The sequence below is a fragment of the Crotalus tigris genome, unplaced genomic scaffold, assembly GCF_016545835.1.
Source record: "Crotalus tigris isolate CLP2741 ecotype Arizona unplaced genomic scaffold, ASM1654583v1 scf7180000017753.6788120, whole genome shotgun sequence".
Lineage (NCBI taxonomy): Eukaryota > Metazoa > Chordata > Lepidosauria > Squamata > Viperidae > Crotalus > Crotalus tigris.
Window position 1 is genome coordinate 518,906 of NW_024096615.1, and position 14,834 is coordinate 533,739.

The 14,834-nt window shown below is 38.4% G+C and overlaps 2 protein-coding genes across 4 annotated transcripts; one reads left to right on the forward strand and one right to left on the reverse strand.

Annotated features, from left to right (window-relative positions):
- The first annotated feature begins 135 nt into the window (after window positions 1-135).
- On the forward strand, window positions 136-12,319 carry MITD1 (microtubule interacting and trafficking domain containing 1). Of its 2 annotated transcripts, none has more exons than XM_039340591.1 (7): window positions 136-291; window positions 5,731-5,832; window positions 5,920-6,056; window positions 6,137-6,223; window positions 8,576-8,691; window positions 9,588-9,648; window positions 12,184-12,319. In XM_039340591.1, exons 1-7 carry the CDS (start codon window positions 171-173, stop codon window positions 12,211-12,213), a joined length of 654 nt encoding a protein of 217 aa, XP_039196525.1. In that variant the 5' UTR covers window positions 136-170; the 3' UTR covers window positions 12,214-12,319. The 2 variants fall into 2 exon arrangements, with proteins under 2 accessions (XP_039196525.1, XP_039196524.1); XM_039340590.1 differs by lacking the exon at window positions 12,184-12,319 and adding an exon at window positions 9,727-11,632.
- Window positions 11,782-14,834, reverse strand: LIPT1 (lipoyltransferase 1). Of its 2 annotated transcripts, none has more exons than XM_039340589.1 (3): window positions 14,816-14,834; window positions 14,185-14,289; window positions 11,782-13,178 (listed from the first exon to the last, which is right to left on the reverse strand). In XM_039340589.1, the coding sequence occupies exon 3, from the start codon at window positions 12,950-12,952 to the stop codon at window positions 11,834-11,836; it is 1,119 nt and encodes a 372-aa protein (XP_039196523.1). In that variant the 5' UTR covers window positions 12,953-13,178; window positions 14,185-14,289; window positions 14,816-14,834; the 3' UTR covers window positions 11,782-11,833. The 2 variants fall into 2 exon arrangements, with proteins under 2 accessions (XP_039196523.1, XP_039196522.1); XM_039340588.1 differs by lacking the exon at window positions 14,816-14,834 and adding an exon at window positions 14,403-14,749.

Sequence of the window (14,834 nt, forward strand, 5' to 3'; positions counted from 1 at the left end):
CTATTTTGCTTTATGGATTAGATGGACGTCTTCGCTTTTGCAGATTTTCCGAGTTGTGGTCGGGCTATTGCATTTGGGGCAGCGGCGACAGCAGCGGCGGCAGAGGAGGAGGAGATCCAGGTCCTCCGCAAAGTCTCGTGACTCGTGCCGGGCATCGCTGGCTGATTGATATGGAGGATTCGGCGGTGGCCGTGCTGAAGCGGGCGCTGGACCTGGATTCGGCTTCGCGTTTTCAGGAGTCGCTGATTTGCTACCAGGAAGGGATCGATCTCCTCCTTAGTGTGCTAAAAGGTGAGAGTTTTGTCTTACCACCCCAGAACAAGGAGTACGGTGTCACATTTCCGACTCAGTAAGTCGAAAAAAGAATTTTGTTTGCCTTGAGCATGCCCAGAGATGGGTTGCATATGAACGCGGTAATCCTAATTATAAGGGATCTTTATCACTGAAGGGAGAAGATCTGCATTTGATCTGTTCCCCTTGTCTAGTATTTAAAAAAATTGCAGGATTTAATCCAAAAAGTGTACTTTCACCACTTGTAGAACTGGGCTTCATTAAATATTTTTGCCCTCTATTTGTTTAGGAACCTCTAATTCGGTAGATGGTCCACTCCCTGCACCCTGTTTAAGTCATTCTGATTGTAAATTTGTAATATGCTTATGCTGGGATTGATCCCTTTCCTGATTCTGGTTTCACTAGAAATAATATTCTCTTCAATGTGTTATCATTTTAACATCTCCCCAGTCACAGATATCTGCTTCCATAGTTGTAAATTTTGTAAAATATAATGGGAAATAACTGTAGCATAATCATTAATTCAAATAAATTCAGATGGTGTAATTTTTGGATTACTGCCTTGTCATGGCGAAGGGGCTTGCATAACTCAATGAAGCTATGAGCTATGCTGTGCAGGGCCACCCCAAGACGGACAGGTCATAGCAGAGAGTTCTGACAAAATGTGATCCATTGGAGAAGGAAATGGCAAACCACTCCAGTATCTTTGCCATGAAAACCCCATGGACAGTACTAAAAGGCAAAAAGATATGACGCTGGAAGATGAGCCCCTCAGGTCGGAAGATGTCCAATATGCTACTGGGGAAGAGCAGAGGGCTAATACTAGTAGCGCCAGAAAGAATGAAGCAACTGGGCCAAAGCCGAAAGGCCGCTCAGCTGTGGATAGATCTGGTGGTGAAAGGAAAGTCCGATGCTGTAAAGATTTTTTCTCCATAGGAACCTGGAATGTAAGATCCATGAATCAAGGCAAGCTAGACCTAGTCAAACAAGAGATGACAAGACTGAACATTGACATCTTAGAAATCAGCGAACTAAAATGGACAGGAATGGGTGAATTTAACTCAGATGACCATCAGGTATACTACTGCGGGCAAGAATCCCTCAGAAGAAATGGAGTAGCCTTCATAATCAATAAAAGATAGGAAAAACAATACTGGGATACAATCCCCAAAATGACAGAATGATCTCAGTTCGAATCCAAGGCAAACCATTCAGTATCACAGTAGTCCAAATCTATGCCCCAACCACTGGTGAAATTGGATGAAATTGACCAGTTCTATGAAGCCCTACAACACCTTATAGAATTAACACCAAAAAATGATGTCCTTATCATCATGGGGGATTGGAATGCTAAAGTAGGAAGCCAAAAGATAACCGAAATAACAGGCAAGTTTGGCCTTGGAGTACAAAATGAAGCAGGGCACAGGCTGATAGAATTTTGTCAAGAGAATACGATGATCATAACAAACACTTTTTTCCAACAACCCAAGAGACAGTTCTACACATGGACATCACCAGACGATCAACACAGAAATCAGATTGACTATGTGCTCTGCAGCCAAAGATGGAGAAGCTCTATACCAGTGGTTCTCAACCTGTGGGTCGGGACCCCATTTGGGGTCGAATGACCATTTCACGGGGGTCGCCAAACAATGCAGTCCGCCATTTTTTCTCCCTTTTCCTTAGCTGTGCTACTCCCTTTTATTCTATTGGCTTTTGAAAGCCAATAGAATAGACTCTCTTGAATAGAGTCTAATTCTATTGGCTTTCAAAAGCCAATAGGAATTGTCCAGGCTGTCTCTGCCCTGCTGAGTCCGCCAAAAGTCCCGTTCTGCAAATGGTGCTGCACCAGTTGAGTAGTCCTCGACTTACAACCGGTTGAGTAGTCCTCGACTTATGACCGGTTGGAGGTTGCGGCGTTAAAAAGGTTGAGAACCACTGCTCTATACAGTCAGTAAAAACAAGACCAGGAGCTGACTGTGGCTTAGATCATGAGCTTCTCGTTGCAAAATTTAGGCTTAAATTGAAGAAAGTAGGGAAAAGCAATAGGCCACTCAGGTATGAACTAAATCATATTCCTGAATATACAGTAGAGGTGACAAATAGATTTAAGGGATTAGATCTGATAGACAGAGTGCCTGAAGAACTATGGACGGAGGTTCGCAACATTGTACAAAAGGTAGCAACTAAAACCATCCCAAAGAAAAAGAAATGCAAGAAAGCAAAATGGCTGTCTGAGGAAGCTTTGCAAATAGCTGAGGAACGAACGGAAGCAAAAGGCAAAGGAGAAAGAAAAAGATACACCCAATTGAATGCAGAATTTCAGAGAATAGCTAGAAGAGATAAGAATACCTTCTTAAATGAACAGTGCAAAGAAATAGAAGAAAGCAACAGAATAGGGAGGACCAGAGATCTCTTCAAGAAAATTGGAGATATGAAGGGAATGTTTCATGCAAAGATGGGCATAATAAAGGACCAAAATGGCAGGGACCTAACAGAGGCAGAAGATATTAAGAAGAGGTGGCAAAACTACATAGAAGAACTATACAAGAACGAGCTTAACGTCCCAGATAACGACGATGGGCTGGTCACTGATCTCGAGACAGACATCCTAGAATGTGAAGTGAAATGGGCCTTAGGAAATCTGAGCAACAACAAAGCTAGTGGAGGTGACAGTATTCCAGCTGAGCTATTCAAAATCTTAAAAGACAATGCAGTAAAAGTGCTACACTCAATTTGCCAGCAAATTTGGAAAACTCAACAGTGGCCACAGGATTGGAAAAGATCAGTTTACATTCCAATTCCAAAGAAAGGCAATGCCAAAGAATGTTCAAACTATCGCACCATTCCACTCATTTCACATGCTAGTAAAGTTATGCTTAAAATCCTACAAGCTAGACTCCAGCAGTATGTGGATCGAGAACCACCAGAAGGACAGGCAGGATTTCGAAGAGGCAGAGGAACTAGAGATCAAATTGCCAATATACGCTGGATCATGGAGAAAGCTAGGGAGTTCCAGAAAAACATCTATTTCTGCTTCATTGACTATGCTAAAGCTTTTGATTGTGTGGATCACAACAAATTGTGGCAAGTTCTTAAAGAGATGGGAGTACCAGACCATCTTATTTGTCTCTTGAGAAACCTATGTGCAGGTCAAGAAGCAACAGTGAGAACTGGACACAGACCCACTGATTGGTTCAAAATTGGGAAAGGAGTCAGGCAAGGCTGTATACTGTCGCCCTGCCTATTTAACTTATTTGCAGAGCACATCATGAGAAAGGCAGGGCTAGATGAATCAAAAGTTGGAATTAAGATTGCCGGAAGAAATATCAACAACTTAAGATATGCAGATGATACCACTCTAATGGCAGAAAGTGAAGAGGAACTAAAGAGCCTCTTGATGCGGGTGAAGAAGGAGAGTGCAAAAGTTGACTTGAAACTCAACATTAAGAAAACCAAAATCATGGCATCCAGCCCTCTCAATTCCTGGCAAATAGATGGGGAAGAAATGGTGGTAGTGACAGATTTTTTTTTCCTGGGCTCCAAGATCACCTCAGATGGGGACTGCAGCCAAGAAATTAAAAGACGCTTGCTCCTGGGGAGGAAAGCTATGGCAAATCTAGACAGCATACTAAAAAACAGAGACATCACCCTGCCAACAAAAGTGTGTATAGTCAAGGCCATGGTTTTCCCAGTTGCAATGTATGGATGTGAAAGATGGACCATAAGAAAGGCTGAGTGACAAAGAATTGAGGCCTTTGAACTATAGTGCTGGAGAAGACTCCTGCGAGTCCCTTGGACTGCAAAGCGTTCAAACCGGTCAGTCCTAGAAGAGATCAACCCCGACTGCTCTTTAGAAGGCCAGATCCTGAAGTTGAAACTCAAATACTTTGGCCATCTAATGAGAAGGAAGGACTCACTGGAGAAGGGCCTAATGCTGGGAAAGATTGAGGGCAGTAGCAGAACGGGATGACAGAGAATGAGGTGGCTGGATGGAGTCACTGAAGCAGTAGGCGTGAACTTAAATGGACTCCAGAAGACGGTAGAGGACAGGAAGACCTGGAGGAACATTGTCCATGGGGTCGCGATGGATCGGACACGACTTCGCAATTAACAACAACAATTTTTAAGCAGAAAAATAATGCTCCGTGAGTCCCCATTCTGGTTCTAATGAATTTTAATGGCTACCTGAAAGCATTGGGAAAAGTTTCAAACTAAATGCAAGTTAAGGAAAAGTTTCAGAGATGGAAGGCTTTTCTACAAAGTACTTCTAGATTCTGATTTCAGACTATTATTTCATCTTGGAAAATTTGCATTAAGTTTCCATTGAATCCTACAGCCTTCCCAATGCAGTCTTTAAATGAAGTATAGGGTGCTCCAGGGGAAGCCTAGTGCGGGACCTGTCCTGGGTCTCCCAAAGCCTCCCCTACTCCCTGAGGTATCCCATGCTTCACTTTCTAACCTTCAGAGTCCCTGCAGGCCTTGAGCCTGCTTCCTATACCACTGGGGCCCACACTCTCCTTACTCAGTGTCAGCCATCACACACTTACCTTTCAAAGAGGTTCAGAGCTCAGGTTAGGGAAGTAAAATAAGCTGCTCCATTGCTGGGCTGTGTGTGGTGCAATTCCAGAAGCAGCTGCCATTTTCTGAGTGGCTGCAATTCAATACAGCCACTTGGAAAATAGAGGCTGCTTCCGCAATCATACTGCATGGCCCAGCAATGGAATGGCATGCTGTCCTTTCCTAACCTGAGCTGTGCGGTGTTCCACAACACTGTGGGACACTGGAGTTTGAGTTAGGGAAGAAAAGCAAGGTGCTTTGTTGATGGGCTGTGCAGTGCAACTCCAAGCAGCCATAATTAAATGCCGAAAACATAAATCCCTCTGAAGAAAAAGGCTTCTATTATACATTTTTAGAAAGTATACTAATCACAATATTTTCTTAAGATCTCAGAACACATTCAGATTCCTTACTTGTGCCCATTCATTTAACCATTGTTAAATGGTCATATGTGACGACCGCTGTAAAGTTTAAGTGGCCTTGGAAACAGTGACTTACGACCTGTACTTGCACTTGTGGTGACCATCACATCACACCCACAGTCACATAATTGCAAAATAAGGCACTTGGTTACAGCTTGCATTTACAGCCAATTGCAGCTTCTTGTAACTTCTTATTGTAATTTGCAACTTTTTTTGCCAATAGACTTGCCCATTGAGGAAGCTGGATTCGCTTGATGACCCCTGTAAATATTTGTTGTAGAATCATGTCCCACTCACCGTATAACTACAATGATTTACCTTGGAAATTCTGGCCCTTATTGTGGTCGTAAGTTAAGGACTACCTGTTCTTTCAACTGTCCAGAAGAAGGGGAGTGGGCAGTATAGGTATAGGTATTCTTTTTCCATTTTTCATTTCTTTCATGTCTTCTGTTTGCAGCTACAAAAGATGAGAATAAAAAGGCTTACTACAGAAACAAAATATCAAGTTACATGAACAGAGCGGAAAAAATTAAAAAATATGTTATGAAGGAAAAAGAAGGTATGAAGTTATAATGGAAGGTCTTTTTAATTCAGCCATAACTGTAATGAAGTGGGATGCTTAGTGAAAGTTTGCTCTTGTGCTTAGATGGGAAATGCCACAAACAAATAAAAATTGAAGAGAATAGCAAAGGATTCAGCTATGAAAAATTGTTCCAAGAGTATCTAAATGAAACTGTTACAGAGGTTTGGGTTGAGGATCCTTACATTCGCCAAGCCCATCAGGTGAGATAGCACTGCTGCAATTAATCAAGATATTTTGCCCTTTTCCATCTGAAAAATTAATCTTATTTAATTTTCTATAGTTGTACAACTTCTTAAGATTCTGTGAAATGCTTGCTAAAGGACCATGCAGAATGAAAACTATACACCTTCTTACCTCTCATGAAGAAGTAAGTATTTATGACTGTAATCATATTACAAAATTTAGTAAGAATTATTTCTTATATTTAGGATTGCATGAATGTCCTTTTACTCAGCTGAATGGAAGTATTATTGTGATCACCATGATTAGAATGCAGAAAAGAATTTTCATTCTGTAAATAATATTTTATTTCTATCACATTTTGGGTCAGAAAAGCAATTGATGGAAAAATCAATTTGTGGATGAAAAAGACTGCTATCACTTGCATTAAAATGAAATACTTTATATTAATGGGAATTTTGCTTTGGGTAAGAATAATGTAAAAAAAGCTAAATGTAGGTATGTTTTACAGTAAGATAATATCAATTTTAAGTTGATAATTAGAAAAAAATGGAAGATATTGAATCAAATTATTGTTTTTGGCTCAGTATTTTATATGTTTATTGTAATAGTTCCTCAAAGTTTCTTTTCAATATTTACAGGAATGTCAAAAAAGTTTTATTACGTATCTTTTGCATCTAAGTTTATCCCCTACTGCTGAGATACAGTTTTACTACCATTTCTAATATTATATTTTGTATTAGTGCTTTACAAATTATTTACTCTGAAAATCTGTATTGTATAGTAGTAGATATCAGAATCACAGAGGGGAAATCTTCCTCTGGCTTTCCCACTAGTCTCTGAGGCCTATTGTTTCTATGTTTTTATATTTGGCTTCTGTGTTCTGGAATCAGGGTTTTCTTTGTTGTTGTTGTTAATTGCGAAGTCATGTCCGACCCATCGCGACCCCATGGACAATGTTCCTCCAGGTCTTCCTGTCCTCTACCGTCTTCTGGAGTCCATTTAAGTTCACGCCTACTGCTTCAGTGACTCCATCCAGCCACCTCATTCTCTGTCGTCCCATTCTTCTACTGCCCTCAATCTTTCCCAGCATTAGGCCCTTCTCCAGTGAGTCCTTCTCATTAGGTGGCCAAAGTATTTGAGTTTCAACTTCAGGATCTGGCCTTCTAAAGAGCAGTCGGGGTTGATCTCTTCTAGGATTGACCGGTTTGAACGCTTTGCAGTCCAAGGGACTCGCAGGAGTCTTCTCCAGCACCATAGTTCAAAGGCCTCAATTCTTTGTCGCTCAGCCTTTCTTATGGTCCACCTTTCACAGCCACACATTGCAACTGGGAAAACCATGGCCTTGACTATATGCACTTTTGTTGGCAGGATGATGTCTCTGCTTTTTAGTATGCTGTCTAGATTTGCCATAGCTTTCCTCCCCAGGAGCAAGCGTCTTTTAATTTCTTGGCTGCAGTCCCCATCTGAGGTGATCTTGGAGCCAGGAAAATAAAATCTGTCACTACCTCCATTTCTTCCCCATCTATTTGCCAGGAATTGAGGGGGCCAGATGCCATGATTTTGGTTTTCTTAATGTTGAGTTTCAAGCCAACTTTTGCACTCTCCTTCTTCACCCGCATCAAGAGGCTGTTTAGTTCCTCTTCACTTTCTGCCATTAGAGTGGTATCATCTGCATATCTTAGGTTGTTGATATTTCTCCCGGCAATCTTAATTCCAACTTTTGATTCATCTAGCCCTGCCTTTCTCATGATGTGCTCTGCATATAAGTTAAATAGGCAGGGCGACAGTATCCAGCCTTGCCGGACTCCTTTTCCAATTTTGAACCAATCAGTGGTTCCGTGTCCAGTTCTCACTGTTGCTTCTTGACCGCATATAGGTTTCTCAAGAGACAAATGAGATGGTCTGGTACTCCCATCTCCTTAAGAACTTGCCACAATTTGTTGTGATCCACACAATCAAAGGCTTTAGCATTGTCAATGAAGCAGAAGTAGATGTTTTTCTGGAACTCCCTAGCTTTCTCCATGATCCAGCATATGTTGGCAATTTGATCTCTAGTTCCTCTGCCTCTTCGAAATCCTGCCTGTACTTCTGGTAGTTCTCGATCCACATACTGCTGGAGTCTAGCTTGTAGGCTTTTAAGCATAACTTTACTAGCATGTGAAATGAGTGCAATGGTGCGATAGTTTGAACATTCTTTGGCATTGCCTTTCTTTGGAATTGGAATGTAAACTGATCTTTTCCAATCCTGTGGCCACTGTTGAGTTTTCCAAATTTGCTGGCAAATTGAGTGTAGCACTTTTACTGCATTGTCTTTTAAGATTTTGAATCTTAAGGGTTTTTTTTACAAGTTATCATTTACACAGAAAAATAATAATTCATACAGGTTTCTCTTCATTAAATAATTTGTAGGTTGGGGTTGAAAACAATGTTAAGATGGCCTAATTAAAAATTAAAAATAGTAATGTTTTTTAGAGAATTCTGAATTAACAAGGTTTCAATTGTCTATTCAAGTTTAAATTATAAAATATCTTAACAGGGTCATGGAAAGAGTCAACAGATGAGTTCCTTAGAAGAAATACAACAGTCTCTAAGGGATTTTGGCATTACACTGGATATATCATACTCTTCTTCAATACATGATCGAGAGATTAGGTTGGTGTTATGTAAAATTACTGTATAGTAAAAAATATAAATATTGTACTAAATTTTGATTAATATTGTGCTTTCTAAAATATGGATAGATAGTAGATGTCTATAGGCCTCAGGGTATTCAGAAACATTTCCACCATTTCTTATTAATTGAAAGAATCTAAGCAAAACATAATGAGCTTAAAAACAAAGCATAAGTCCTTAACTTCAGCTTCATTTACAATAATGCCCCAATCCATTTTGAAATACTGGGGCATCCTGGTTAGCTGGGAGTTGACAGGTAAAAACTGCAGAAGTTTGTTTTCTTGCACATAATAGGATTTCAGCTACAAAAACAATACTGTATCTTTTTGCTACCATCTATTGACTATTAGAGTGTTGCAGTCCTCATCTTTTGACCCTAACTATGTATTTTGTAAATGTAGATGCCTTCTATGTGCAGTAATTCTGTGAGAGCATCCATAACACGCTCACAAAATTCCAAAAGACTTTACAGACTTAAAATATTTGCTGTTCTTTATTAACAAATTTGTGTTTGTGTGTGTAATACATTACTGTATTAAAGATTTTCAGATCTATTAAAACAGAAAGACAGATTGAAAATGATAGTTATAAGGATGCTGTTTTAATAGCATTTGGCAATCAATTTTCATGGGAAAAATATTTTTCTATCTCAATATACATTTATATGCCTGTGAGAAAAATAGCTGTGCCTAGGATAGGCCAGATTTCCAAACTGAAATCTAATGTTATGTCTATTAATTTTAAAAGGCAATTAAAATATCTTTTAAATACACATATTTTTCCTAAACTATCAAATATAATTATCTGCAAACATACTCTTGCCATGCTTATATTTTTGAATATTATGCTTCTATATTCTTGTATTTAAAACACAGATTCAACAATGGATGGATGTTTAAAATCGGAAGAGGCCTTGATTATTTTAAAAAACCACAGGTAAGGGATTTTGTTTTTATTTTCTTTTTTTTACAGAGTTCCTGAATTTTTTGCTAAGAAAAAAAAATCTTTTTACAGGGTCGTTTTTTCCTTGGATATTGTGACTTTGATTTGAGACCTTGTCATGAAACTACTGTGGACATCTTTCACAATAAGTACACAAAGAAAGCATGATTCCTTCTGAAACCACTCATTTTCTAGATAAAAATCCTTGTAAGATATATATTTAATGTGCTTTTTTATAAAATAAATTTTTGTTTAAGTAAAAAGATACGTTTATCTCAATATATCCTTAAAAGAGGCTTCAATAGTTAAATTTTGTTTAAAGGAAAACAATATTTTTATTTCAACTGACCTCAGGTTAAAAAATACTGAAAGAATTAATAAATTAAAACAACACTACTGAATATATTTCAAAATTGCAATGACTGGAATCATTGAATAAATAGCCGAAATGAACTTAGAAATAGATACAGGTTCATTCAAGTTACGACAGCACTGAACAAATGGTTTCCTCATAGTTTAGTTGTTGCAGTGTCCCCACAATCATGAATGCCATTTGGGCACTTGATCTCCACAGTCATGAATGCCATTTGGGCACTTGATGCCCCGCTCAAGATTATGTTGTCTCAGGGAGCTGTGGTCATGTGATTGTGATTTCCAATGTTCCCTGCCAATTTTCCACAAACAAAGTCAGAGGGAAAGCTGGCTTGAAGTTGTGATTCACGTGAGCTGTTTGTTTAATGATCCTCATTTAATGGCAGCCCTGCAAAACTGCTGTCCCACTTTATGACTGCATCACTTAGCAATAGCAATTCCAGTCAGTTGCTATCATAAGCCAAGGACTTTTTCTACTTTTGAATTTAGCAGTCTAAAAACAGAACTAGCTACAATCTCTTGAAGTTATATCAAACTATTATATATAGCGAAAAAAAGGTACCTGCCAGATACTTTGAACATTAGGGTGCTGAATGGAGAGGATTTTGGACAGTTACACAGCAGTCACTTAACATATGGCGTGCTGATGTACTTTCAACAATAGAGTCCACCTGCTTTTGGGGGGGGGGGCAAGCTACAAAAACCATGCCACTACCATACACATATCTATCCAGTCAGCATGGATGAAAATTACACCATGGCCCGTCAGCTGAGCCATGTATTCCTCTGAACTTTCAAAATATTGTACATGCTTGCAATTTACAGCTCATATTCCACCTATGGGTTTTTTTTAAAGAACCTTTCTAGTCTTGATGTACCATTCCTAAGACCTGCTTTGAAACATGCCAATTCTTGTAATTAGTTTTTTCTCTCTCTTCAGAATCTACCCCAGTTTTTACTCCAATAAAATTATTATACAATACTGATAACTCTGGAATCAAATAAATGATCAAATCTAAACATCTGATCCAGTATGTCAGGGAAATTTGCATTTCTTGAAATCTTTTTTAATAATATTGTATATTTAAATTTGTAATTTGTATACCTTTTAGTTTTTTTAATTTTTATGTCAATAAATTTGGATTAATCAAAAGAATATAAAACTTTTGAAATAAAGGCTTGTTTTTTTAAAAAATGTACTTTTCACCCCAATACAGATCTTCTGTTCTTACTAGAATGGTGAAGTAAGAACTGGTGAAAAGTAATTTAAAGGAAAAGAAGCCAAATAACCTTTCATAAGGTTGCTAATATGTTATTAGATTTATTTGCCACCTATTTCACCTTGAGGCAACTCTTATCCAGCACAAAAGACATCTTTTAAATTTTGTTGATTATAAGAGGAGTAATGTTTCAACATCAGCTCAAATGTGGCATAAGTTGGGTGTTTGGACCAGTAATATATTGAATTTGAAAACGATTATTAGTTATAGCTTTCCATCCACATTTCCCCCATCCAACAGTGTATTATTATTATCATAATTGCATTCTTGGTTGCAACTCTATTGTAAGTTACTTCAAGTTCCATTAAACTCTGGAGTTCACATTTGAGAAGACTGCAGTATCAATTAACTATCTCCCTTTAAAAAAAGGAACTTTATATTCAAGTGTTATTTTTGTTCAGTAATTATGTAACTATGTAAGGTTAAATCTGTGTACATTCACTGACCTCTTCTAAAATCATACATGACAATCTTGTATTAACAAACTACTAACTTTATATCCAAGAATCCAGTTCATCACATAAAAGTTACATTAATGTTACAATCTTCTCACATAAGATATGCAATTTGCTGTGTAATGTAGAATCTGCCCAAGTTCTCAGCAAAGCAGTTGCCATGGCAATGCTTTCATTTGGGTAAAACCTGTTGCCAATCAGGCTGTTCCCGAGTTCCACACACACATCCAGTGGCAGCCAGTTCTGAGGTACATCTATTTGGCAAGCTTCAATGTTACCATTCTTTATATCCATATTTATCTGAATTTCAACATTGGATTCCTCATGTCCTATATTAAAGGATGTGCTGATTTTGAACTTTGGTGTTTTTCCATATAGCCAATTCCAGGCTTTTAATTCTATGGCTTTATTGTTAATTCCAGGGAATTCTGTTTCATCGGCTGGATTTATGACATGGATATGGTTTTCAGCATGATGATGTGAAGCATATTCGCCAGCAATGGCTTCCATAAGCATTTCACAAGTTAATGTGGGATCTTCTTCACAGAGATTTCTCACTAATGCAGGCACACTTGGTGTGGCGTTACTTTGGATTCCACTGTTAGGAGTCTTTAACACAGATGTTAGAACTAATTTATCAGTATTGCACAGTAAAGTGCAGTGGTGATAAGCAGCTGTTCTTCCTAATTTTGCAGCAGTTCCTGAAATTTTAAAGATTTTATTTAACAAGAGATCATATCTCTCAGTAGCCTGAACATCTAGCTGGGGTCTCAGGGACTTCAAAGCTTTGACAACTAGTTTTAAATTTTCAATTCTTTCATATTTTTTTCTGTCGGTGAAGAAGGTCAGATTAATGTTGCCTGTGTCATGGTAAACTGCACCTCCTCCACTTCTTCTTCGAGCAAGTCTTATCCCCTTCTGCTTCATGACTCCAAGGTTACATTCTTGCCAGGGATTCTGATGCCGACCGATCACTACAGCAGAAGAATTTCTCCAGAGGAGGAGAACATGTCTCTTTTCTAAATCCATGTTATCATGGATCCAATCCTCTAATGCTAAATTCTGGTAAACATCCTGAGACACGGACTGTAGGATAAGCCCTCTTTCCTTTGTACTTTTGAAGCCAGCAGCTGGAACTTTGAGGACATAATATAATGGGAAGCATTTCTTCCATGGGAACTGGAATATCATGTTTTGAGGAAATAAAATAATCAAGCATCAAAAGCAATGGAAGCTTTGGCGCTGTTCAGAATCTTTCAAACCATTGGGTTCAGTGTGATGAGCTCATTTCTTTTCAGAAGCAGTGAAAGCAGTTTTAGATTATTTTAATAAAATATTGCTCCTTTTTGGTAGGTAGATGCAACCTTTAAACCAGTGAATTTCCAAGATACTTCTTGTTCAATCTATTGCCGATAATCTATTGGGGAAAAAATATTTATTTATTGAAGTTATATGTGACATGTCTCAGCAGTACATACACAAATACCTTCCACATCCTCTGTAGGATTAAAATATTAAAACATCTACAACAGGATGAAGAACAAAAATAAACTAAATCATAACACAAATGGCTAATATCTGGTATAACAATAAAAAAAATAGGAAAAGTAAAACAGTAAATGACACAATAGATAAGCATAATTGAAACAGTCTAAAAAGCTCAGATTTTAGTTTATTGTTTTATTTATATTTTTATGGCCACGCATCTTAAAGGACAACTCTGAAAGACTCAAATTCATGAAAATAAAGACTAAAATCTGATGCCTCATTTATCCTCCAATAAACCTTAAGAGCTTTCTGAAACTCACCCCAGGTGGGGGCTAACCTGATCTCCATAGGAAGATCATTCCCCAACACTGGCATTACCGCTAAGAAGCAGTGCCTTCCAGCTTCAGTTCTCGCCTTTCAAAACAGACCCCAAGGAGTTTCTCTTTAATATATCAGGGCTCATACAGGCTGAAAAAGGCAATCCTGATGTGTATAAGTTAAAGTACTAATGCAGCCACTATAGGGATGATACAACAAGCTATGAGTCTATTTCCTGAGGTTACGTCGAGATATGCTGCAACCTAATGAATTATTAAGGACAACCCAAATAGAAAATGTTCCTTCTCTCCCACGCTCCATTTTTTTTTTCAAATCCCATAATCCAGTCTGCATGAAGACTCGGCATAGATAATGGGCGCTGTAGTAAAATACATCTGAGGGACAGTTACGGGGGGGGGGAGAAAGGCTGCTTCTAAGAAGCCGAAAGGCAGGAAGAAGATGATCGCAACAGTATTTTGCTGTTTTTACTTGGCGAACAGTCTAAATAAGCTTTTTTTCCCATATAGAGGACTGCTGCGCAAGGGCACGACAGAGTGCAGTTTAGGGAGCAGAAAAGCAGGGCTGTAGACCTACGAAACTATAAAGGATATACTTACATGCTGCAAAGTTCGTCAGACATTCCCATTGTTTTTCGGAGAGCAGAAAGGCAAACATCCCATTCTTGTTTGGCGGAAGGAAGAACGAATCCTGAAAAGGGATTCCTGCGGAGAGAAGAATTACTGATTTAGAGCTAACTTTTTTTCTTTTGCTTGAAACAACAGCTTTTTAAAGATCTCGAAGGAAAAAACGGAGGACATCATACAATGATTCCTACCCTTTGCAAACTGAAAGGGGGGTTAGATTGACGGGCTACGTAGTAATTTACAAAGCTATAGCAGATTTCTGTCGTTTCTATTGTTAATCCACTGTTCCGGGATATTAAAGGAACTCGGAAGTCGATGAGTAGTGTTACTCTTGTATTTTTCTCAATGTGCTTTAAAAAGCACTTCCGTGTTTGAAGTTGCTTTATCAGGGGACTTCCGCCGGGGGATAAAATTAGAAAGTCCGTTGATTTTCTCTTTCTCTGTCTCTATCCTAAGATGGTTTGAACTGGGGTTGTAATTGCAGAAACTTGCTTTCTCTTTTTAAATTGATTACAAACACATACATTACAAAAAAAAGTTTTATAAGTTTAAAAGTAATTTCTCATTTTAATTCTATTATAAAACCACGTGTAGTAGGATTTACTTAAATATGTAGATATCTC

What these genes read in the sequence shown, in the direction of transcription:
- LIPT1 (XM_039340589.1), bottom strand. Translation starts at nt 12,952, where the DNA reads ATGATATTCCAGTTCCCATGGAAGAAATGCTTCCCATTATATTATGTC.
- MITD1 (XM_039340590.1), top strand. Translation starts at nt 171, where the DNA reads ATGGAGGATTCGGCGGTGGCCGTGCTGAAGCGGGCGCTGGACCTGGAT. An exon ending in ACATTCGCCAAGCCCATCAG is followed by an intron (nt 6,057 to 6,136) that starts GTGAGATAGCAC and finishes AATTTTCTATAG; the next exon opens with TTGTACAACTTCTTAAGATT. An exon ending in TTCTTACCTCTCATGAAGAA is followed by an intron (nt 6,224 to 8,575) that starts GTAAGTATTTAT and finishes ATATCTTAACAG; the next exon opens with GGTCATGGAAAGAGTCAACA.